The sequence below is a fragment of the Pteropus medius genome, unplaced genomic scaffold, assembly GCF_902729225.1.
Source record: "Pteropus medius unplaced genomic scaffold, Ma_sr-lr_union100, whole genome shotgun sequence".
Lineage (NCBI taxonomy): Eukaryota > Metazoa > Chordata > Mammalia > Chiroptera > Pteropodidae > Pteropus > Pteropus medius.
The window spans coordinates 4277546-4305354 of NW_024344434.1; the positions used below are offsets into that span (position 1 = coordinate 4277546).

At 31.2% G+C, this 27809-nt stretch overlaps 1 protein-coding gene across 6 annotated transcripts in view; it reads right to left on the reverse strand.

Moving 5' to 3' along the window:
* The window catches only part of DPP10 (dipeptidyl peptidase like 10), a 457935-nt gene that overhangs the window by 414810 nt on the left and 15316 nt on the right, over positions 1 to 27809 (reverse strand). For 5 of the 6 annotated variants that reach the window (XM_039872698.1, XM_039872700.1, XM_039872699.1 and 2 more), the window contains one exon: positions 13635 to 13730. The exons of the other annotated variant lie outside the window; for it this stretch is intronic. In XM_039872698.1, the coding sequence (XP_039728632.1) occupies positions 13635 to 13730 (96 nt within the window). The remainder of the gene's footprint in view (positions 1 to 13634; positions 13731 to 27809) is intronic. 6 annotated transcript variants of the gene reach the window in all.

The window sequence follows — 27809 nt, forward strand, 5'->3', positions numbered from 1 at the left end:
AGAAAAGAAGAAGAATGAGATCTGCTAAATCTATTGTGTGTGCCTCTATGTACACATGAAACCAACCGCTATGAATAGAATGGAAAATTTCGATTGACTCAATGCTTGTGCATGAAATGACATACCAAAGACTCTCAGCCATTTAATGATAAACAATATTATCTCTAACAATTCTTCTACTAAAGGCTTTCTAAAATGTACCTACATGCTTAGTACTTGTTTATTCAATGTAAAAATTTATGATAGTTGATTGTGTGCTATCTAAAGATCTCAATGGCCCATTTAAACTGACTGCATTACAGAACCCTTAAGAAACACACATAGACATAAACACACACATATGCCCACACAGAAAACATGATGTAAGCAAGTTATATTAAAAGCTTAATATATAAATGTAGTTTATTATTGTTAGCTATACCACCTTTTTTTAGTTACAAGCAATGCTAAAAAATAATTACATTTTCTTGAAATTACCTAAGCATTCTAGTCAAATTCAAACAGTCTAATATGAGTAAAAGGAAATCTTCCCTTACCATTATCTGTCTTTTCCTTAACATTTTTTTCTTTAAACCATAGTTATGTTTTTTATTAATTTATAAATATTGTTAAATGTTAGTTTGATGACGACATAAAAAATTCACTTTAGATAGTGTCTCTAATTCTAACATATCCTACCTAACATTGAACATGAAAATCCTAGATTCTAGCCAGAGCTAATTACTGACTTTAGATTGAGAAAAAGTGAAGAAAACCTCTTTGTATCTCAACTTACTCATCCATAATACAAAATTAATGCTCACCCTGCCTCCAAAACAAGATATTTCAAAGGAATGCAAATAAATAGCACACGTCAAAAAGTAAATGTAAATTCTGACATATTATAAACATATAAAGTAAAATTCTTATTACTAACATTCTCCTATTTTAATTCTAAGAAAAATAAAATATCTGATAATCATTAAAGTAAATTCAAAATCTTCAGTTTCAAAATTATGATCTAATGAAAGGGTGAATCTTCCAAAAGAAATTAAGTATAATAAGTACAGTAAAATAATCAAGCATTAATATTCTAATTATATGCCAAAACTGAGTTGATCAACTTTTTCGCCATTAATTTTACATAAGCACACACACACACATTCACACACACACAGCATTTTTCTTAGTTAATCTTACATGCCACACTAATTCCTATGACTGCTATAATACATCTTTGTTCTCCCAAGCAATGTCCTCTTTCTTCCCCTAGGTTCCTCTGCCGTCTATGTTGACTGAAGATCTCTTCCAGAGAGACTACTCCAATGAACTCAAACTAGTCTCTTACAGTTCTAACGTATTTTTAAAAAATAATAACTCAGAAATTTATTGCCCAATTGTTGTCTAATTGTTTCAGGTCTGTTATTTGCATCTAGTTTCTAAATTCTCTGAGTACTGTAATTATATTTTATTTCCTTTAACCACTTTAGTGGTTTGTGTATATATTAGCCACAACTTTTAACATATGTAGATAAAAACTGTCAGATAAAGTAGAGGCAACAGAATAAAAAGGGGTTCAAAAAACAAAATGTGCTCTGTGTGTCCTTGATCATAGCGAAGAGAGAGGTGTGAGACATGGAGCTGTGTCTTGGATTCTAGGGAAAAAAAAGTTAATCAAACCTTATTATAATCTTGATTAAATATTTCTTATACCTCTACTTATCTCTACTTCCTGCCCTCATCATAAACTTTTCATTACTAATTTCATTCCTTAACCCATAAATATGAGTAAAGATTCTGTACACAATGGAGAAAGAACCTTTATATTTATAATTTCCTTGAGCAAAAGGACTATATATTCGTCTTTATATTCTCATATTTTTTGCAATGCTCAATAAATACCTATTAAATGAATAAAAGGATGTATGGATAAATAGATCCAAAGATAAATGTCAATGTCAAGTGTCTTTTAATCTACATTTGTGTTAACAAACCCAGTACCTGGGCCAACAAAGACAAGAACAACCGTAACTGTGTAGAATTCACTATGGCTGTGAGAACACCATTTATTTTATTGCATACCTTTCAAATTGTAACAGATCCCACTTAGAATATACAAAACCTGTGCAGGGCATATAGTTGGAACTCAGTAATGCTTGTTGATGAACGCTAAGCATAACTGTTTAATCTCTCACTTAGACTATTTTTCCTTTTTTAAAAATATCAAACTATAGTTTTCTATTTCAAAATGTAGGCTGTGGCATAAAAGTTTAGCTCTCTTAATCTATAGTTTGTTTTATATTTCCAACCCACTTTAAATACTTTAATGTAATCATTATATTTCTAAAACATAGACATATTATTTTCCTTAAAAGTTTTTTTTCCCTGAAATGTTAACAGCGGTTTTATGCATAAATACTTTTCCCTACTCTCTCTGATATTTAGTATGAATGTTGTCATTTTATGACAAGCTGCAATTTTAAAATAATTTCCTTAAAGAAAACTAGTTAGATTCAAATTTCAAACAAAAGTTTGAATATTTGCAGTTAATATGTAAGATTTCTATAGTATGATTTTAAGTACTTTTAATATAGATTAAACTTAATTTCAACTTTAGCAAAAGCACAATGTAACATGTAAATAGTGTAACAATAAAAACTGTGGTGTTTTTTTTTTTTGTAATTTGGAGAAAGTAAACATGCTTTAATGGCATGCTTTTGTAAGCACTTCTTTAATTTTGGCAGAAAATGATTCACTCTTGATAGTAAGATACTTTGACATACATTTTTTTAAAAAAGGTCAGCCATAATAACAATTAATTATATTCTTAACATCATTTTCAAATCTCTAAGCTATGAATCAGGAACTAAGGATGTCATAATTTCAACAGCTCTCTATGTACTCACATTACTGGAGAAAAAAATAAAGCATAGTTAACTAAAGGGAATAATCTGTCTCAACTCCTTAGAGAACAGGTTGTAAAATTTCTAAGATCCCTTACATCTTAACAAATCACATTGCTTCTCACAGAATAGTCTCATTCTCCCAGAGTCAGTAGTAATTCTACACTTTTCTCTGTCCATCTCTCTCCTTTTAATCTTTGGACAAAAAGAGCTATTCTGTCATGCCAACAGTGGTACAAAGAATGGGGGAAGGATTTTTTTAAGAGCTACTGTAGAAAAAATTAAAAACAACTCATTATTCTATCAGAAAATTATTTAATATGTTGGCATAATTCTGTTTTTTGGCATTTATGGGTGTGTACATGCATGTTATTATTGTGAAAATATTGTGCATATGCATCTGTATTCTACTATTTTCACTTAACATTTTATTCCAAGCATGTTCTAATGTCATTAATTTTATTCAAAGACCAGTTTTAGTGGTGGTATTATATGTTGTTAAATAGATGTAAAATAATTTATCTACCCACATACCTACTTTTCTGTGTTTAGTATCTATTCAATAGTTTCTCCTTATAAATTCTGTTGCAATAAAAATATAAATTATCTTCAAAAGCCTCATAGTCATTAATTCAATTCTACCTTAGTTAAATATCAGTTTGGTTGATGGTTATCAAAAATAAAAATTTTGAGAAAGAAAATAAAAAATAAGAGTTAAAATTCTGATTCAGACTAATGAGAAAGTGATAATGCTATCAGAGTCCACCAGCTCCCTGTGTGCAAATAAATCCAACAGTTTCTGCAACACATTCTAATTAAATTAATGGACAAAAATCCTACCATAAAAAGTAGTACCAAACAAATGAACAAAAAAACAACAAACAAGATTTATTTGATTCCCCTAATAATGAGTGCCCCTAATTATTGTAAATATTAATATCATTTACAATAAGTTGTTTTATTACTCATGAAGATTGCACCAATTCTGTTCAATATTCTAGATATAATTCATCAGGATGACACTGCCAGGGGCATTTATAAAAAATATATCAAGTGTCCAGAGCATCTCTAAAAGCAATTATAAGGACTCCTATCATTTAAATATTGTAAGTCTCTGGAATTTTGCTTTATTTATAAATCTTTTCTTGTTCTTACCATTTTTTCTTTTGCTTTTTACATACATTTGCTCATTTAATTATCACTATGCTTCTACCTATAGAAACAATTACTCCCAGTTTAGATGAAAAAAACCAAACCTCAGAAGGCTTAAAAAAATGCTGAAAGGCCCTGGCTTGCTTCATTTTATTGACTTTCTTATTTCAATATGTTATACTGTCACACACCATTTAAAGATAACAGGTTTAAATATCTATGTTGGACTATCATGTGGGAGATGAGTTCAATTAGCTCCAGCAGGAGTCGAATAAGAACACAATTAAGTTCAGAGGCTCAAACATTATTACTCATTTCAGCTAGCCATTTTTCAAAAAAAGAGTTAAGCAGCTCACATGCTGGATGGACATTTAGGAAAGGCAAGTTTGTAGAGATCCGAAAAATACCTATAAACGCTATGAGAAAAAGAACTGAAATGAACTCTCCAATGATTGTGGATCACTTGGACCTACCTTTACATATCAAAGAAATGTCATAGCTTATCTCATTATGCTAACTAAACTATTTATTGAGCACTTCTTGAGTCCAGGCAAGGTGCAGATTGCTGGGGTAACACAAACGTGAACATGATACAAGTCCTATTTCTCAAAGTTTACTGTCTTTTAGAGCACTGTTACTCTAAGGGTGATGTCAATGACTATAGAAATTTGGGAAGTGTTGGCCGCTGGTACACAGTGGGATAGGTTTAATTGAGAATAAGAATTTAGAAATGTCATAGTACTTTGACATTGCTACAAGATCCAAATACATAACAGACTACTGTCACTGAGCAAGTGAACTAGTGGATGAAGCAGTGACAGACTAGCTATACACAGTATAAACTCATTACATGATGTTATAATGTAACATTAGTTTGCCCATTGCAACCGGATATACTTAAAATCCAGAATCTAATTTTTGATCAAAAGATAATTTAAATGATCTATACTCTACAGGATATATTTTAAAATTGGCTAAAGAGTTGAAGATAAAGAGTTGAAGATAAATTTGAAAATACAGTATCTCTTGACTTATTTTATATTAAAGCTTAAAATGAACATACTGAGATTACCAAAATTGCTTTACAATCTCTTCTTCTATTACTATCATCCTTATTTTGAAAACTGATTTCTTCTCTACCAGGAGTATTATTAAAATAAAAACAGAATCAGTCAAGATATGTATTATCCACTATGAGTAGTGCTATCATCAATCTAACCTAGATTAATTAACAAGTAGGATGAAAGCTCACTTTTTACATCAAAACCTTTAAATATGGATATGCCAGTTCTTGCTCAAAATCTGAAAACAGGTATTTAATGTGAATCGCTATATCTCTCAATATTTGTTTAATTTTTATTTAGGAAAAATATGAGTATAAAAACAATCCCATTTAATTGTCTATCTACATTCTCTCAAAGTCATATATAAAATTCCTTTATTTTATTTCAATATTTTCCCCTTATTATATTTTTGAAATGTAATTTTTGATCTATTGAATATCATAATATAAAATGTGGGGTTGTATTTGGTTGTATTTTTATTATATTTTTTAAAACTATTGATGCATGCCAAATTGGAAATAAAAACAAATGAATTACATTTAAAATAGTGTTTCACGATAGTTTTCACAATAGTTTTAGAAGCACTCTATTAGAAGAAATTAGACATGGTATTATAATTGAGGCAGGAATTTCTATATGGGAGAATCAAACTCTAGAGAAAGGTGATGTTGCTCACAGCTGGCAGGGAAATAAAATAGTCATTGGCTTTGTACCTGAGCATTAGGTTCCAAGTGGAATAAAATTTGGGCTTTCATATTGGAGAAGGAATTCCAGATAGAGAAAATAATGGCAAACTCAAAGATACAAGCAAGCTTTGGAACTTATGAGGAATATCAAGTAGTGTAATGTAGATGAAACATAATGTGAAGTAAAATTGTAGAAAAGAGGCTAAGCTTGATTCTGAGAGGCTTGGAATACAGAGGGAGGAGTTAGAATTTATTCACTTGGCAAAGGGGTTCCACTGATTTTTTTTGAGAAGCACATTAAAAGTTTCTAGCTGGGACTTAGAAAGTTGTATTTGATAGGAGACTGCTGAAGGGATTGAAGACCTATGAGACTAAAATTGGAGAGAGCAATTTTTTTTTCTTAATTAGTTATAAAAATCAAATGAACATAGACATTTGTTTAAGAAATTTTAGGGAAAAAAAGAAATAGGCAAAAAGAAAAAAAATCAGGTCAAAATCCAATCATCTGGAAACATTGGTACACAATACATCAGTGTGACATCACACACTACCCACACTTTTGAAGACACCTTAGTTCACTTTTCATATCATGAACATGTCAATAAATATGCTTATACATCTTTGTTTTTGTGACTACATAATTACTATTATATGCATGTACTTGGAGAGATAAAGACATTATTTCAGTATTCAAGACGAAGGTATTAATAGCAATGAGCTCTGTGACAAAGAGATGCCAACAAGGTAGCTAATGTGTTAGAAAATAAGAATGGCATCTCAGAGTGAATCAGTTAAAGAGGTCAGATTTTATACTTAAACACAGGGACTAAAGCAGGCTTCACCTTTTATCAGCTGTGTCTCTGGATAAGTATTTTGCTTAAGCTTCAGTTTTCTAGGGTTAATAATTTTAATTTTATACACTATCATATGAATTAGGTGTATAAAGCATCTAGCATAAGGCCTAACATAGAACGCACATCATTAATGTTAGTTCTTTCTTTGATGGTCAACTGACCATCGAATGTATGTGGGGAAATGAATAATGTTTTAAGGTTAAATGTAAATATTTAATTGACATTTTGAAATAATTGTAAGGTCACATGCACATGAAAGAAATACAGAGATATCACATGTAAGATGAATCATTTTAAAGAAGAGGAGTTTCTAGATATCATGGTGATATAACCAGAAAGAAAATGCTATAAAAACGGAGATTCGATCTTATGAGCAGATATGCAGGAAGGCAGCTGTTAAGCTAATTATGAACAAGAGTGCCCATCCAAGACCATGATGATATCAACAGATATATTATTTGAGAACCAACATATTGAATGGCATTGCTGCACTACAACCTACCTATAGTGACCTCCAAGAACTAAATGAAGCTTCCAAGTAAACTTAGCTTAGTCTCCTTCGAGAGACTTATATATTAAGAAAACCTGGTGATACAGCTCATGAAAATAAATAAAAAGCTCACATTTTACATTTAGATACAATCTGAGTAAGGAGGCCAACATTACACATTCTATTCATACAGTTTCCACTGTATTTCCTGGTTATGCGAGGAATATGTAAATAGGCCAAGTATCTAGTGATTGCCAGGAAAGTGATCTGGGTCGGATAAAAGAAATGAATGAGCACAAATCTATATCTCCACTGGAATAAGAGCCCAGTGCACACAATCTACTGACAGTGAGTCAATTCCATAGATGGTCTTTATAAAGACTGCATGCCTCTGAGAGTGTAGATTCTGTTTAATCTTGTTTAAAAGGTTGTTTTTATGTCAAATTCTTTTATAAATATTATAGATCCTAGGTCTCACCTAGAATATAATAAAAATACTGCAGCTTTATCCTAGGATATTTTCTTTACTAATGCTTAATAAAGAAATTACTAAAAAAAAAAAAGATTAAAATGATTAACTCCAAATATATTTTTTTCAGTAATTTGTGGAGTGTTAGAGTAGAATGTGTGTCTTACATATTGAAATGGCTTAATTTATCATGCAGTTCACTAGTTAAATATCCATCAAATCCTTTGGCATTTCAATATCAAAGTGTCAGTTATACACAGAAGTAAATGTCGCTTTAAATAATCCAAGCCAACTGAGAAGGAAGGTGAGGTCCATGCTCTATTCTTGCTTTCCAAGGTCAAAAAACACAAATTTCTATAGTATGGACAAAATCACGGTGACTAAAACAGAATATTATTCAGCATTTCAAATCTAATGACTCACATTTTTTCATAATTTAAAAAAAAAATTATAGTTAACATTAAATAATACTTTATATTAGTTTCAGGTATACAACATAGTGGTTAGACATTTATAAAATTTATGAACTGATCTCCCCAGAAAATTTAGTACTCACCTGGCACTGTATATACTTATTAATATATTATTGACCAAATTCCCTACACTGCACTCCATATCCCTATGACTATTTTATAACTATCAATTTGTACTTCTTTCTTAACCCCTTCACTTTTTTTACCCTTATCTCAACCTCTGTCCTATCTGGTAACTATCAGTTTGTTCTCTGTATCTATGACTCTATTTCTGTTTCTTGTTTGTTTGTTTGTTTATCTTGTTCTTAAATTCCACATATATGTGAAATCATATTTTATTTGTCTCTCACTGTTTGACTTATTTCACTTAGCATAATAGCCTATAGGCCCATCCATGTTGTTGCAAAAGTTAAAATATCACTTTTTATACCCAAGTAATATTTCATTATAGAGACGTAACACATCTTTAGCCAATCATCTATTGATAGTAGGTACTTAGGCTGCTTCTATTGGCTATCATAAATAGCAATCAGGTGAACATAGGGGTGCATATGTCTTTTTAAATTTGTAGTTTTGGATTCATTCCAATAAATACCCCAAAGTAGAATTGCTAGCTGATAAAGCAGGTCTATTTTTCTCCCATTCAATTGTTTGTTTGTTTTTCTTTTGTTGATGATTTTGTTCGCTGTGCAGAAAGTTTTAGTTTGATGTAGTCCCATTTGCTTATTTTTTCTTTTGTTTCCCTTGCCTAAGGAGATGCATCAGAAAAAATATATTACTAAAAGCAATGTCAGAGAGTTTACTGCCCATGCATTCTTTTAGGAGTTTTATAGTTTCGGGTTTTACATTTAAGTCATACCATGGTAGTCAGAGAAGACACTTGATATGATTTTAACCTTTTAAAATTTATTGAGATTTGTTTTGTGGCCTAAGATGTGGCCCATCTTAGAAAATAATCAATGAGCACTTGAGAAGAATGTATATATTTTTGTTTTAAATGGCATGCTCTAAAAATATCAAATCAATCTAGTCTAATGTGGCATTTAAGTCTGCTAAACAGCAGACTTAATCTGTCTGAAAGGTCTGTCCATTTATGTCAATGGAGTGTTAAAGCTCCCTACTATGATGTATTACCACCAATCTCTCCTTTTTATCAGTCAATATTTGCTTTATATATTTAGGTGTGTCTATGTTGAATAGATAGATCTTTACTAGAATTATATCCTCTTGTTGACTTGATTTCTTTATCATTATGTAACGTCCTTCTTTGCCTCTTATAGCCTTTGTTTAAAGTCTATTTTGTCTGATATAAGTATTGCTACTCCAATTTTTTTTCCATTTGTATGAAATATATTTTTTCCTTCTCTTTATTTTCAGTCTACGTGTGTCTTTCAACCTGAAGTAGGTCTCTTGTAGACAGCATATGTATGGGTCTTGTTTTTCTATTCATTCAGCTACCCTGGCTTTTGATTGGAGCAATTGATCTCTTTAAATTTCAAGTGATTATTGATAGGTGCATAGTTATTGTCATTTTATTATTCATATTTATGTTCTTTCTTTTTCCTCTTCTTCTTCTTAAAGAAGTCCCTTTAACATTTCTTATAATACTGTTTTGGTGGTGATGAATTCCTTTAGCTTTCGCTTTTCTGGGAAGCTCTTTATTTCTCCTTCAATTTTAAGTAGTCTTACTGGATAGAGTAGTCTTAATCGTAGGTCCTCGATTTTCATCTCTTTGAATACTCCCTTCTGGACTCCAAAGTTTCTCTTGATAAGTCAGCTGATAGTTTTATGGGTGCTCCCTTGTAAGCAACTAGTTATCTTTCTCTTGCTGTTTTTAGAATTCGCTTTGTCTTTAACCTTCGCCATTTTAATTATGACATGTCTCAGTGTGAGTCTCTTTAGGTTCATCTTGTTTGAACTCTCTGCACTTCCTAATCTTGCATGTCTATTTTCTTCACTAGGTTAGGCAAGTTTTTAGTCATTATTATTTCTTCAAATATGTTCTTGATCCCTTCTTTGTCTCTTCTCTTCCTGGTACTGCTAAGATGTGAATGTTGTCACTCTTGATGTTGTCTCAGAAGTACCTTAATCTTCATTTTTTAATTCTTTTTTTTTTCTTTTTGTTGTTCTGATTACATGTTTTCTGCTATCTTGTCTTCCAAATCACTGATTCATTCTTTTGCTTCATAAAATCTGATGTTGATTTTTTCTAGCATATTTTTTTTTCATTTTAATTGTTGTATTCTTTGTTTCTAACTGGTTCTTTTCTTGATGGTTTCTATGTCTTATTTTATGTTTGCTATCTATTTGTTAAAGTTCCTAGTGAGTTACCTGAGCATCCTTAAAATCAGTATTTTGAATTCTGTCTCTGGTAGGTTGCTTGTCTCCATTTCATTTAGTCATTTTTCTGGAATTTTCTCCTGTTTTTCTTTTGGGATATATTTCTTTGTGTCCTCACTGTGGCTGCCTTTCTCTGTTTCTATGTATTAGGTAGATCTCTTACGTCTCTGTCTCTGCTGGATTGCTTTATGTGGAAGATATCTTGCATGGCACAGTGACGCAGTCTCTCTGATCATTTGTGACATTTGTTTCAGGATTGTCCCTTGTATGGATTGTGTGTTCCCTCCTGTTGTAGTTGAGCTTTGATTGCTTTGGCAGATCAGAGGGTGGGAATGACTTTCAGGCTGACTGACCATGAGGATTGGCCACATCCACAGCATATGAGATACTGTGAGTGGTTAACTCCACAGAGAATTCGCCCCAATGGGTTCCCATGTCTGTTGAGACCACCCTTTGGTATGCTGCTTGTGGGGCTAATTGGGTAGTGTTCTGTTGTGGTCTGAAGCTAGCCTCCAGGTATGTTGGTTCTGGTGCCTCTTGGGAAAGGCTCCCATGCAGGCCAAGGTCAGCCACTGCCTATGACCAGTCTGGGGCTACCTAGTAGGAACTACAAAGCTATCTGTGGTTGGTTGCTGCCTGTGCTAGACATGTGAAGGTGGCCACACTAAGAACCAAAGCCAACTGCCATCAATACTTGGCCTGGAGCAGCTTAGCAAAAGGCCCAGACCACCCCAAGGCCTGAAGGCACCTGCTGGTTGCCTGTGAGGCTCAGCCACTAAGAGAGCCTCAGCTGGTACTGAGGCAGGGTTGGGTGGGACAAGGTCCCAGGTTATTATCAAGGTGAGGTGAATGTTCACCATGTTAATACAGATTCAGGATTGGTAGCAGTGCTGAGCTTGGGGCCCCTCACAAAAGTCCCAGAGAACATGGTGGCTAGCCGCTGCCTGCCTTGGGCCCCAAATCCCCAAGAGTTGTCTAAGAAAGATTTCAGCATGGGTTGGGGCAGGTTACCCACCACTGAAAATGCCTCCAGTGGTGTTTCATGAGTTGGATGTGGCAAGGTCCCAGGGAGTCACCAGGGAGGTGTGAGCAGAGTTCACCAAGCCAGTGCAGGTTCAGATTTGGCCATGTTGGGGAGGGCTCGACATAGAAAAGATGATGCCCACCTGCAGGCTGCACGGGACAAGTGCTCAACACAGGGATAACAAAGGCTGACCTCCTAGCCCTCACTCTGAAGCCACACAATTCCGTATTTCCCTGTATGACCTTGGCATCTCCTAAGGTGTGGTCCCTCCACTGGAGCCCACGATGAGTGCCTGCAAGTGAGTGAGTCTGTATGTAAGCCCTTTAAAAAGACATCTGTATTTCCAGCAGCCTTCCATCTCACCTGGACAGACTGAATCCTTGGTCATTTTCACAGCCAGATGTTGTAGAGATTCCTCTTCCCAGTACTGGGACTCTGGGCTAGGGATCCTAGTATGGGAGTGGAACCCCTCACTCCTCAGGGCGGGACCTCCACCGCCAAAATATCTCTCCCGATGCTCGACCATTACATGTGGGTATGGGGCCAGCTCATTTCTTGGCTCTGCCCCTCCCACTAGTCTCAACAGGGCCTCTTCTTTATATCTTTAGTTATAAAAATTATGTTCAGCTAGTCTTCAGATGGTTCTCCAGGTTGATTGTTCTACAATTTAGTTGTATTTTAACGTGGTCATGGGAGGCAGTGAGTACAGTGTTTACTTACCTCAATCTTCTTGCAATGAAACTCACATTTTTTTATTTTGTCATCTCCAATAGAAAAATACTTGCTAGCAAGTAAAAAGATGAATTACAAAATTACTATAGTACATTAGGAGAATGATTTGTGAGAGATCTGTGTATTAGGAAAATGTTTGGTAATGATACATTTCTTTTACTAGCCTTCTTTAATCACACCACTTATCTGAAATAATTATAATATACATCTAAAATAATCATAGAGCAAAAGCAAGAATATGGAAAGTCCCAAATTCATGAACAAATCAAAATGAAAATATAAAAATAAATTAATAAAATTGCTATCTTGCTTTTTCTATCTATACCATCACCATGATAGACACTCATCTTCCAACTTATTTGAACTGAAATTTGAATTTATGTAAAAAATAACACAGAACTTCAATTAAATCCCTATATTCGTCTACTCAAAAAACAAATCTTGAGTGCCTGCTGATCTCCAGGAATTGTAACAGTGCTAAGTAAACAGTATGATTTGGCCCCTGCCTTCATGAATTAAGTTACTTTCTTTTTATAGCTTCCATAAATTACCATTTAATTTGCAGGCATAAAAGTACTTAATTAGAATATTAGAGAAAAAAAGAATGGACTATAAGTGAGATAATCATTATTAGGTAAAAAGGAAAGCTCCTTTTATTTATCATCAAGTATTCTACCCTAGGCCTTGAAAACAAGCAAAGATATTATGTCTAAATAAATTAAAAGACAAGGATTAACAACTATCTGACCACAGTGATTAGTATGGTCAGGCAAATTGGAATATTTAAGAAATAAAAGCCTGACTTTCTTTTCATGAACACATTTCTTCTGATTAAATTACCCAATCACTCCCCCTATTACCTTCCATTAAGCAAACCAAAGTCCATGGAGCCACATGGCAGTTCTATTTTTGGTTGCTTCTTTTTAAATCTAAAGGTGCTTTTAAATTCTTTCAAAATAATAAAATCAGAAAAAAATCTAAGGAAAGCTGAGGTGGTTTCTTTTCCAGAGCAGAAAAAGGCATGTCATTTTTAAGTCCTTTCGACTTTTCCAAGAGTTTCCAGGAGATTCGGATTAAAAAAAAGAACCACCAAGAAAGAAAAAAAAAAAAAAACTAATTTGGTTGCCAAAGTTGAAGCATTTACATATAGCTCCCAAATCTAAACTTTATACCAATGAGAATAATCCAGAGAAATGCAAGAGATGTACCAAAGTCATATAACTCATAGTGATCATAAGGGAACTGCCAATATTTAAAAATTGATCTAATGTTTTGAGGATGTTTCTACTGATGACCTATCTTAGGAAGTGGTTTTCTCTCACGTGAGCCAAAGTATTAATTTCTAATTAAATGGTATATGTAATATTTGAAGAATAATGTCAATTAAAATGTTAACTACAGGTACAATTATTTAATTTAATTACCAGAATTCAAAATAAATAAAACATATAAAAAGATATACACATACCATTGATCCATCGAGCTTCTGGATCATGAAGCACAAAATCTTTCCTGAAGAGGTCTTCTAAAGACAATCTGGTTTCTGATGAATTTGTGAGTTCATCTAAACAAAATAATTTTAGATTAGACACTTACTTTATGTTCATTTTTAAAATTAATGAGTCATAAAATCTGGAATATTTAACTTCAAAATATGTTAATTAAATTACATAACGTGACCATTTTAACATGATTTTTGGCATTTAAAATTTGCCTTTCATGTCATTTTTCAATAAATTAAATAATTTTTATTAAAATTGTCTTGATTTAGTACAAATTTAATAGATCAATCCCTTGTTATGTAGTGATATACAATATGAAAGCAGTTAAGAATCCCGTGTGCATTGTGCCCCATAGGGCACATTATTCACTGTTTACTCATGATCTAGACCATTATTTTCTAAAATCATTTTGACACATTCTCTTTAATGATAAATTTACAGTGCTGTTGTAAATACCGAATATGAGAGAGTTGAGGGCCCTGAATATATTTGATAAAGAAAACTTCCCAACTCAGAAGGAAGGTCACTGAATAAACAGAATAGATACCAAACCCCAACAATTATCACCAAATACTAAGTGGATTTAAGAGTTAAATATAAAAATTCAAATAATACGATGCCAGAATATGAATGAAAATCACATATTTATATTAGCTTCTGACATATAAACTAGCTGTATTACCCTTTTAAATTCCAAAATCTAAAACATGTAAGGACAATACAGTTTAAGTACCAAAATTAGGCATAGTAAACACACTTTTATATGCAAGAGTCTATAGACAAGTAAGCAACATTCCGTTTTCAATGCAAAATAATAGCATTATTTACTGTATAATATCATCTTTTGACCTTTTGACTCTCACCTTCACTCTGATTGAAAACAAAATGTCAAAGTTATATTCTAACCTCATTAGATACTGTTTTTTAAAAATTCAAAACTTATAACAAGAGTTTTGTTTCTTCCAGCTGAAAAGCTGGGGCAAAGAATCAATAACTTCAAATGCAATTTTCTTTAACATGATCAACAGTGTATTTGACTTACAAAATAACTGCTAAGGATCAACTGAAAAAAATATTACTAGTGGAAATAGTGAGAATTGCTTCTTCCCAAACCTAGCATAAAACACTTAGATTATACATATGGATTTACAAAATAAAATGTTCCACTTGCTAGTCCGACACACCAAAATTTGAACTTCTTTATTCATTTAGAAAATACTGGAACTTGCAATTTTCAAAGTATTATGTGAAGTATTGTAAGATGCTGGAGACATATCTACATCCCTGTCTTTCCGAGTTCATATTTGCAAAACAAGAAAGAATATGATAGATGTCAGAATAAGTATACAGAGTACTATGTGAGTTCAAAGAAAAGAAAGAAAAATATATTGCAAAGGCAATTTATAAAGGCCCTGCTTTAAAGTAAAATGACCAATTCTCATGCATTGCTGTTGGGAATAAAAATATTAGATATTTTGGAAGACAGTGCGGCAGTTTTTACAAAACTAAACATATTTGGTAATTACCAAGGAATTGCACTCCTTGGTACTTACCCAAGTGAGTTGAAAATGTATGGTCACACAAAAATCCACACGCAGATATTTGTAGCAGATTTATTCTTATATTTGTAGCAGATTTATAATTGCCAAAATTTGGAGGCAACTAGGATGTCCTCCAATAAGTGAATAAACTATGGTACCTCCATATGATGCAATATTATGCAGTGATAAAAAAAATGAGTTATCAACCATGAAAAGACATGGAGAAACCTTAAATGCATATTATTGAGTAAAAGAAGCCAATTTGAAAAGGCTATGCACTTTATGACTCCAACTATATGACAATCTGAAAAAAGCAAAGTACTGAGACATAAAAATTATCAGTGGTTGTAACAGTGAATACATGTCATGATACATTTGTCCAAACCTATAGAATATACAATAGCAAGAGTGAACCCTCACGTAAGGAATGGACCTTGGGAGATAATGATGTATCAACGTAGATTCATCAGTTATAACAAACATATCACTTTTGGTGTGGGATGTTGATAATGCAGATGGTCTTGCCTTGTGTGAAAGCAAGGGGTACCTTCAGCTCAATTTTTTGTGAATCTAAAACTTTTCTAGAAAATAAAGTCTATTAAATGTTTAAAAAGTTAAATGACCTGGGCCTTACAGGTTCCAAACTTCAGAGAAAGGAATAGCAGGGACAAGAGAAGAAACATTTTAGATAAAATCGTAATTTTTGTTTGACAAATCAAAAGAAGTCTTGGTTCTAGAATTCCTTTTCTGTCATAGGAGTTTGGGATTTTAATGAAGTGACCTAATTTTGCTAAGGTTTCAGAAATATACTAATTCTATGAGATATCTCAATAAGAGCAGATTTTGGTATAGATAAGTTTCAATTTTATAAATTTTCCAAGATATATAAAATACATTATCATTTTAACTAATTCAGCTTCTTCAATTCTCAGAGAATTATATTTCACCATTTCTATCTAAAATACATTTATTTGACCCAATGAAATTTATATATGTAAAGTGGGAGTAGGAGTCCAACTTTATTTCAGTGGGAGAGAATATGATAATATAATGCATTACATAAATGAACCTTATTACTAAATTAAAATAATAACTGTATTATATATAAATATCCCATATATATGTATATATATACACATACATATATATGTGCCTCAATGACACATAACACTGCATAATTATATCACAAAAAGAAATTGACATTGATACTCTCCATCAAGTTTATTCAGATGTCACCAGTTTTATATATTCATTTGCATACATATGTGCATGTGTGTGTGAGTGTTTAATTCTATGCAGTTGTATCACATATGACCAGCACCAATCAAGATACAGAAAAGTTCCATCACCAGGATCTCCTGTGCTGCACTTTTACTACCATAGCCTCTCTCTGCAACCTTTGGCAACCATTAACCTATTTTCCATCTCTATCACTTTGTAATTTCCAGAATGCTATGTAAATGATATCATACAATATGTAACTTTTTGAGATAGGCATTTTTCACTCAGTGTAATTCCCTTTGAGGTCTATCTTAGTTGTTGAGTGTATCAATACTCCGTTGTTTATCATTGGTTAGTAATGTTCCAGGGTTCGAATATAACGGAGTTTGCTGAACCATTCATCTGTTGAAGGACAACTGGGTTATCATTAATTGTTTGGGGTTATTATAAATAAAGCTGCTATGAACATTTTTTACAGGTTTTTGTGTGAACATAAATTTTTCTTAGGAATAAATGTAGAAATATGTAATTGCTAAGTCACATATAAAACTAAGTATATATTTAGTTTTGTAAAAAGATGTCATTTTTCTAGAGTCATTGTACCATTTTATGGGCTCAACAGCAATGATAAATAATCCAGTTTCTCTGCATTCCTGCAAGAATCTGGTGTTTTTTTTGTTTTGTTTTGTTTTTTAATTGTTATTCTGATATTTGTGATAGTATCCCATTGTGGTTTTAATTTCCATTTCCCTAATAATTAATAAACATCTTTTAATGTGCTTGTCTGTGATCTGTATATCCTATTTAGTAAAATGCCTATTCATGTCATTTTCTAATTGGATTGTTTTTGTGTGTTTGCTCAGCTTCTGAGTTTGGAGAGTTCTTTACTCTAGATACAAATCATTTGTCACATGTGTCAATATTAAAGAAGTACAAATTAGTAGTTGATAGACAGTCATAGCGATATGGAGTATGGCATAGAGAACACAGTTAGCAGTAATGTAAGGGCTAGGTGGAGAGCCAGAAGAGAGAAAGAGCAATTAGGAGGATCATTTTATAAACTATACGAATGTCTAACCATCGTACTGTATACTTGAAACTAATAATAAAATAAATTAAAAAAAAAACTACCTCCAAAAAGTGAACTATAGTAGTGTTTTAAAAATTAAATGAAAGAAACGTTAAATGAATAAATAATTATAAAAACTAAAAAAATAAAATAAAAAAAATTTCTTCCAAATCTTTACCTTTTCTTTTCATCCTCTTAAAAAATACTTTTGCAGAGAAAAAGTTTTTAATATTGATGAGGTTAAATTTATCAGTTTTTTTATAAATCATAATTTTGCTAAGCAAGACTAAGAATGCTTCACCTAATCCTATGTCCTGAAAATTTTCTCCTAATTTTTTTCTAAAAGAGTTAAGTTTTATATTTTACATATAAGTCTCCTCATTCATCTTGACCTACTTGTTTTATATAATGTGAGAGTTAACTATAGGTTAATATTTTATTTTATTATATTGTTTATTGGATGCCCTATTATTCTTGTACTATTTGTTGAAAAGCATTTATTTCATTTTAATGAATTATATCATCAGCTTGAATGTTAAAAACAATGTTGAATAATAACAGTGACAGTCTTTCTTCAATTATGGCAGCATCTTTAATATTTCATTATTTAACAAGATATTTTTTCTATATTCTTTTGGAAAGAAATCATCATCATGCTTATGTAATTTCTTTTATTCCTGTGTCAGTTAGAATTTTTATTTGAAATTATTACTGTATCATGATATACTTTCATATATATATTCTTTGATATAAAAATATTTTCCTCTCTAATGTATTAATATAAACATTGAATAAATTAAATTTCCTATTTCTAACCACTTTCTATTTATATAACAAAATCCAACTGATCATGGTGAAGTATGATTATTTTACACTGCTAGATTAACATGTTAAATATTTATTTAAATATTTAGATCTGTACTGATAAATGAAATTACATGGTCCATGTTTTTTCCACTTTGCATTACATTGATGTATTAACATTTTAATATTCTCGCTAAATATTTTTAAACTTCCATTTATTTTCTGTTAAATAGTGTAATAATTTTAATAAGAATTTTTCTTCTACTCCAGCTGTCACTAGAACTTATTTTAAAATAACTTATCAAGGTAATTCAATTTATTGTAATTAAATATACCTTTTAAACAATCAGAGAGAGAGAGATGTAACTTAACAGTTAATTTATTTACCTTCATTCATTACTGAGAGTGAACTTTTTTCTTTATTTTTTGTTCTTTTTTAAAATTCTTCTTTAGCTGCTGGGCGCTATCCCTGAGGTCTCTTGAATTTTTCAGTCCTAGAATGAAGACTTCTTTCGTTTACATGTAATGAATATTTAAGATTCTCTTCTAATAGCTTCCAAGGCTGGCTTCTATAACCTGTCTCCTTTTATCTCCAACTCTTATCATAATCTTTTTGAATGTTCATCCTTTATAATCAGTCCTCCCCTTTTCAAATGCCTCTAAAACTCTATTGGGTATTAGCATCTTCATTTCACAGGAAAAACTTAGGCTCAGCAAAGTTAAATATCATGACAAAGGTCACGTGGAATTTTCATTTCCCTGACCAAGTAAGCTAAGCTGTCTCTCAAAATGTTTTCATTTCACTTTTTAAATACTTTATTAATTAGTCATTTTCAAAACAAAAAGACAGTATACAATGTTATAATGATATGTTAAGAATAGTTTTATTTCCCTTAGCCAGAGAACTCTTCTTCCAATTGAAATTATACTCCTCAGAGTACCCTCTCCACACCTCATTAACGTCTCATTCTGCTCCAATTTGCCCATGAAGTTACCTTTGCCACAATCCTCTTTTCTGAAATACAGCAGTGTCACAGTATTCACTAAAAAGTGAGGACTTTGTTTTTCTTGGAGAAAATTACCTAGAACATGCCAGTCTAAAATTCCAAATTTACCCTGTGATCATTATTGCACACTGTTTAGTATAAGAACTGCAGTAGCATTACCTATCACATCTTATCAGTGAGCACTTATAACCCACATTAAAAAGAATTTGGGATCTTATCTCTGATTTCAAATGTCATAAAATTTGACAGTATTTAGTGTGTTTTGTAGTGTCTTAGCATCCTAGTGAAAAGAAACAATGCGGGGAAAAAGGTAGAAAATAAAAGGGGAATTAATGCTTCAGCTGATAAGTAATAAAATAAAAGTTTAAGGTCTATCTGTTTACTGGTTAGAGAATGGACAGACAACAAATATTTTGAAAAATTTGGACTTTAGCCATGACTGCTATAATTTGCATTCTACATTTTCAACTAGTTAGTTATATAAGGAGAGGTGGAAGGAGTGTTACTCTTTCAATGAACTTTAAATATTCAATAATGTTTAAATGGAAATGTACCAGAGGACAAATCTGTGCTAACACTACACATTGAAAATTAAAATATAACTTTTAAGGATAAACAGAGATTTAAATATAGTAGTGGGAAACAAAGTTGATTGTACATTGAGAATCCAGACAGAAGAATGAATCATATAAGCAGAAAAGGAAAATTTGTTCTTCTTGTGAGAAATTTTGAATAAATACCTGATTAGATTTTTCTTTGTATTACTGTTTTAACAGGAAATTGTTTCAAATATATAATTTTTAAATTTAAATTTTTAAATTTAATACAATTTAAATTTAAAATTTAAATTTTTAAATTAAAAAATTATATATTTCTGAACCTCTGATGTCAATAGTAAACTTGATAAAAAGTAACATAAGAGAATCCATGAACTGAAAGTCTTAAATTAGTTTTCTTCAATTCAATACTGAAGAACTACCTGCTTCTTTTAAGATTATGCAACTGACTTATTTCAAAAGGCCATTTAAAAGCAACATGTGATTTTGGGAAGTAAGCACAGAAATACCAATAGCAATCTATGATCTTAAATGATAGTCTGGAGCAGAGAAAAGAACATCAAGTGAATTATTCAGTTTTAGTTCTGTTACTACATTCATGTATCCAAAACTAAATGTTTTAGCTAATATTCTATATCTTGTAACTGTTTAACAAATAATTACTCTGCCTCTAGTTCTTTAAATATTTGTTAAGATAGTTATATTGTGTATCTCATTGGGTTTTGTGCTGCTATTTATAGTTAAAATCATAATCATAGGGTCCTATTTGGTTAACAAATTACCCTATTAGTAACAACTAGTAATATATATTAAGTTTTTAAACTTTCACAAATATAAACACACTCACACATACACATCAGAGAGGTATATTTAGTTACAAAATAACTAGAGATAAAATATGTTACCTAGTACCTAACTAGTGAAGAATAAGATCTATGAGAGGTGAATATTAAATTTAAAACATTTTGTTGATATTAGGGAACAGAATTCTCTTCTCTGAATATTTATAATAAAGGAGCTTTACATGAGGGATCATCTCTTAAAATTATTTATAATCTAATACCAGTTTTTTTCTGAGGTACTTTCTCAGGGTTCAGTGTGAGCTATCGAGATGAATGAGTGATATTCAGCATTCTTGTTTGATAAGTGTAGCCTTGGAGTTAAAATACAGAGACAATTATTAAAACATACCAAATAGTAAGATTTCTTCAGGTGATTCTCAGTTAGGAAATTACTAACTAAATATTTGTATTGTAAATTTGAGAAGTAATAGTATATATTATTGAAACAGAAAAAATATCACAAGATATATCTTGAGACAAGCTATATCTTTTTATTTTTTAATAACTGAGGACAAATATGGAAATCATTAGTCAATTAATGTCATTGTCATTATTATTATTGAAAAATTAAATTATGCAGGTCAATATAAAGCATCTTTGAATTTACAATTCCAGAACTACAAAAAAATTTTTTTTTAAATATTCATCTCTTTTATAGTTGTTCTCTTCAGTCAAAATGTTTCCATTATGTTCTCAGTTTTACCCTACAAGAAGCACATTATTGAGTTGCTTCTCACAGTTAATGGAAAAATTCACTCATAAGTCTCCTTTTGAAGGAAGGGCATTTGATGATATTGAATTTGTAAGGTCAAAAAATGAATTACACAAATAATAAATTATAAATCAGTCTTGTCAATGAAAGAAACTTCAAGTAGCTTGTCGCTTCCTATTGTTCTGAACGGCAATACATCCATTCAAACAGAAGCACAAAAGGAATTAGTGCATCACATAATATCTGCTGTATAGTCCTGGAAAATTGCCTTTGTTCCTCTTGGCATGCTACGTTTCCTTTTCCTATTTCTTTCTTTAGCCTTTTCTTATTCTGTCTAATATCATACTGTGGTAATAGCTAAGTTTTTTGAGCAAAGAGTCTAGTTGATTCCTCATCAATTCTCACTAAAACCAGTTTTGATTCAGATTAAATCTGTATCTTATAAAGTCTAAAAAATACATTCTTCTAATTGAATTTATTTCTGAAATCTTCCAACAGATGTTCTTTATTTCTTGAGTAGTTTTCAGAATGTGACTTCTACATAGAAAGCCATATTTTAATTACAAAAAAATGCATTTAAAAAATTCAACTATGGAAGAAGTTACTAAATTCTGACCAAAGCTATGTCTCTACTAAATAGAATGATGGGAACAACTGGCAAATAAGTTATTATATATTTATTTATGTGTCTCTTTCTCCCTCTCCCTCCCCTACCCCTTTTTTTCACCACACATGGGGAGAATATTTAGAAAATACATATTAAATACAAAATACTGGAATATAGATTGCAAGAAATTTGCCTCCTACAATGCATTCATCTTCTTTAAGGTTCCCAACACAGTTATGAACCTATTCTCCCATTCTCTGTTCTCAAACAGGAACAAACCATAGCATCAATTTCCATATTTGTAAAGAGAAAGACCTGGACCAAATTACACTATTGCCACCTGGGTTCTAGGGACCCTAAGTAGACTTTTCAGGACAGGAGGGAGTGAGAAAGATGGCGGTTTCCTGGTTAGTACTCTTCAATCAGAACAGAGAGCTTTGCTTTGGCGCATTTGACTTCTTCATATAGAATTTTATTAGAAGTACTCTGCATCCACTGACATGCACAAACACATACACACACAATATAATAAAATAGCTTGCATGTCTAAGATCCCTTAGTTTCTGTTATAGTTTGTACTAGTTTCCTTTGTTTTCAGCAGAGATTCTAAATGCTCATCAAATAAGAAATGCACTTTCAAGTTCTGAAAGGCTTATTAAATTCTACCTCCAATTTGTCATCTTTTTAGTAAATAAATCAAGAACTTTAGGATTTACTTATAGGCTTAATTAGTTAAATTGGTTAATTATTCAAAATGCTAATCATTCTTAAACCTCTTTCTGAGACATTTATTCAAATTAACATCTCCTGAGTTTGAGTAGAAAACCTATACATGAGAAATACATTTACATAAAGGACTTTCGTGTTGTGATAAGTGAAGAAAAATTACACAGTAACACACACACACACACACAATACACACACACAAACACATACACACAAAAACATGGATTTTTTTTTTTTTTTTTTTTTTTTTTACCTTACAGTGTTATAATTCTGCTCTGAGCCTTTGTAGCCTTACATAGCCATGTTTCAGTTGCTCCCTCAGGTATGTTCTTTATTTCAATCACATCACCATGAGCAAATTTTTGTATCATATCTTCACAACTTGCAGCATAATTTTGCAATGTGTGATTCATAGAAAAATTGGTGAACAAAGGTCCTAGAAGTTGAAATTTTATTAATAATAATGCTATTATTTTTAATGATACTATCCTTTTACAGTGGGTTGAAATTTTCACTCTTGTTTCAAAACCAACAGAGGATGAAACACCAGGCACCTTATAGTCAACTACTGTCATGCTTTTTTTTAATGTCATCTATGCTCAATTAAAAAAGAAAATCTAGTTTCACTTTAGAATTTCCTTGAGACTGTTTAAAAAAATGTTAATTAAATTTAATTTTAATATTTGAGATTTTTTATATGTGTATGGTGGAATCTGAAGTATGGTAAATAAATAAATAAATATACACATACACACACAGCATGCGTGTGCGCACACACACACATATACACACTTTCACTTTATACCAATACGATGGTTGTGTCAAGAAAAAGCATGTGGGCAGTTGGTTGAGTTACAAACTGAACTAAATCACTTTTTTATGGAACACCATATTTAGTGGAAGGAATGAATAACAAACTATGATTATTCAGATTTAAGTATTCATACACTTCAGCCCATTGTGAAACAATTAATATAGGAGCACATATGAAAATCTTGATGTCTTCTATTCAGCCAGACAAACAGATGTACAGAAAATATAAAATTATGTCCTTATTTTTACTAGTTTAGTTTTTTAAAGTATATTGTTATTACATTATGTGTATTTACACACAATTGTTTTATTATTGCTATTTTAAATGAATTAATAAGCATTTTAGAAAAAGTCTCTAAAGTCAGAAATTAACTTTTAATTTCTAATCTAGTAAATATTGATAGATACATTTCAAGTATCAAAATAATATATTTTTGGGCCCTCAATAATTTACTAAAATGTCCTAAATTAAGCTCTATCATGTGTGTTTTATTGTTTACTTTATAGTAACTTTACAAGTAAGTTTATAGTAAATATTATCTTAGGTGTCTAAAGATGGAGACATTCTTTTTGGTTTGGTAACATTATCAAATATAATAATCATACTCTATTATATTATTATTAATTTCCTTGTCAAAAACTTGCACAAAATACTTTTATGACATTCACTAATTTTTAATGGGAGAGTGAATAACTGGATAATTTTGTTACTGATCAATAATAATTAAAAACACAGTTTTTACTGATAGTCAAATACCATGCATGCTATAATAAGTGCAAAGAATTGTGTAGATGTTAAGTATATAAACTCTATGCTCTACAGCTTCAAATTCAATAAAGAACTCAGGTTGATCACAAAAGATAGAAATTAGTACACATGTAAATTGTGTCTGTAAAGTTTGTTATCAGAATGATGTCAGTGAACATGGAGGAATAGGCAGCCCCAAGTAGCCATTTCCCTATAGAAAAAAAATTTAAAAATCAAGCAAAATTCTCAGAATTAACTTTGTCAAAATTCTGAAAACAGTCAAAGGTTTACAACAATTAAGTAAAAACTGAATCAAGAAAAAGGCAACTTAAAAACAGTAGTAAAGCTTTGTGGGATTTTTATTTGCTATTACTTCGATACCCTCTCTGTCACAGTGGAGATCGTTAAGTCAGTAGCCTACATTTCGAGTATGGGACCCTGGTCCCTGGGTTCTGGAGGAAACAAAGCAGATCTTATTTTCAAAGACTTCTGTTTGCTTCTCTAAAGTCTGCGTGATATCTCAAGGATTAAGATAAGGCCCTTATCTTTGTTACACCAGACTCATATCACTCAGAGAAGAAAAGTAGTGAATACTCATCAAAACCATTGTAAGGCAAATGAACAAGCCACAGACATCTGAGGAAAAAGATATCGTTAAGGTATAAAATAGAGCACCCAAAGGTTGAAAGGAAAAGCTGAGGAATTTTTTTCTTTGGGAAATTATGCATTCAAAATGACTACATATACTGGAAAATTTAGAAAGCATGTCCAGAGCAAAATTCATGCTCATAAAAGATCTGAGAACACCCTAAATTTTCACCTCTGGCTGAACTCTAGGCTCAGAATAAGCAGGAAACAAAGGCTTAAGTGAATGTGAATGACCTGGTTAATTGTTAATGAAGTATCCCAGTACAATCTGAAAAGAATGAAAGAGTTTGCTTGTTCCCTTTATTTTTCTTCTTTTGTGTGTGTATTTTTTTTTTCCCCTATCACTCTTTTGGCTCATAGCATTCAAGAAATTCTTTGTTAAAAAGAAAAAAAGAAAAAAAAAAAAAAACTAGCTGAACACAATCTAAAGAAATAGAGACTTCAGTGACCACATATGAAAAAGAATATAGACTTTCGAAAATACTTCAGAAATTCAACTAAACAAATAAATTAAAAAATATACTTCAAAGGCCAAGGATTCTGATTTCCAGGGTTACATTATAATATTCAAAATGTATGGCTTTCAATCAAAAAATTTAAAGCATGCCAAGAATCTAGAAAATATGGTCCATTACCAGAAGAAATTAACAGAAACCAACCCTAAGGAAGCACAGATAATTTACTTATTAGTCAAAGACTTTAAATCGACTGTCTTAAATATACTTACAGAGAAAAAAAAAAAAACAAGGGCAAAAAGCTAAAGGAGACCAATGTATTAAAAAATAGATAATAACATTAAAGAGATAGAAATTATTCTTTTTAAACCCACAAATATTCATGAAGTGAAATATACAATGACAAAAATAAAAACTCACTAGAGGATTTTGGTGATAGATTTGAACAGGCAGAAGAAAGAACCAATGAACTGGAAGACAGGTCAATTGAAAATGCTGGTTTGGGAGCAAAATAAGGAAACCAAACAGAAACTCAGAGGCATGTGGAATACCATCAAGTATACCAACATATGAATAACAAGAATCCCAAGAGCACAGAAAAGGGGCAGAAAGAATATTTGAAAAAATAATGACCAAATACCTGCCAAATTTGATAAAAGACATGAATCTCTAATGTTTAAGAAGCTCAAAAACTCCAAAAAAGCAAACAAACAAACAACAACAACAACAAGAGAATTCCATACTGAGACATGTTAGAATCAACTGACAAAAGCTAGGGACAAATAAATAATCTTAGAAGCAGCAAGAGAGAATTAACTTCACACATAAAAAAGATCCTCAAAAGGTTTTAAGATTTCTTATCAAAATATGAGTCCAAGAAGAAATAGGACAGCATTTTTAAAGTGCTGAAAGAAAAAAGCTATTGACCAAAAATGTTATATCTGGCAAAACTACCCTTCAAAAATGAAAGAGAAACTAAAACCTTCCCAGATAAACGAAACCTGAGGGGATTCTTTACAAGTAGATATGCCCTCAAGAAATGACAAAGGTAGTAAGAATAAAGTAAAAGACCATTAGACAGTAACTTAAAACCATGTAAAGAAATAAAGAACTTTAGAAAAGGTTACTACACAGGTAAATATAAAATCCAGTATATAATTGGTAACTCTTTTTTATACTTCCTATAGATTTAAAAGACAAAGGCATAAAGAAATGATTATAGATCTAATTTAAATATATAGAGGATATAATTTGTGACAAAAACAAATTGGAGGGCAAAGCTGCTTATAAAAGCAGAATTTAGGTATGCCACCTGAAGTTGAGTTGCTATCAAAGATTTAGAATTTTAATAGCAGCATTTAGAATATTAAAATATTAATAGTAATACCCAGTTAATCACAAGAAAAAAAATCTTTTAAAAACACACAAAAGGAAATCAAAAACTAATAGTAAAAAATAACAGTAAAAAAATAGCAAGGAGGTAGAAGTCTTATAATTATTTTAAATGTCAATGAATTAAATTCCCTAAACAAAAGGCAGAGAATGACATAATGATTTTTTTAAATGATATTCTCATTTTAGATATAAAGACACACATAAATGGATGGACAAAGACAGCCAATAAGAGTAGAAACTAAAAGAGAGCTAAGGTGGCTATACTATTATCACACAAAATAACTTTAGGTCAAAATTCTTATAAGAGGCAGATGAGAATATTATATATTAAAAAATGTTTGTACTCAAAGAGATATAACAATTATAATCATACATGCACCAAACAATAGTGTCACAATTACATGACTGAAACATCAATAAAGTGAAAAACAAATATCTTTAAAAGTATTTAGAGACTTCGATAACGCATTGTCAAGAATATATAGACTAGAATATCTAGATTGAAGAATAATAAGAGAATACATAACTTTAACAACACTATTAATAAGTAAACACTATGTATATACATATGTGTATATATCTACATATATGAATATATGCATATATACAAATATAAATATCATGCCACCCAACAACAGTAGAATATATTTTTTATTTACTCTCCAGTATCACCATTTTTAGGCCACAAAACAAGTCTCAATAAATTTAAAAATATTGAGATCATCAAAGTATATTTTCTGAAGGCAATAAAATAAAGCTAAAATTCAATAATAGAGAGAAAACTGAAAATTACCTATATGAGGAAATTAAATAACACACTCTTAAGGAGCAATGTTTCAGGAAAGAAATCTCAAGGAAAATTAGGAAATACTTTGAGGAAAATGAAAATAAAAATACAGCATACCAAAACTTATAGGATAAAGTAGAAGCATTACTGAAAAGGACATTTATAGTTATATACATCTCCATTAAAAAAGAAAAATCTCAAATTAAAAC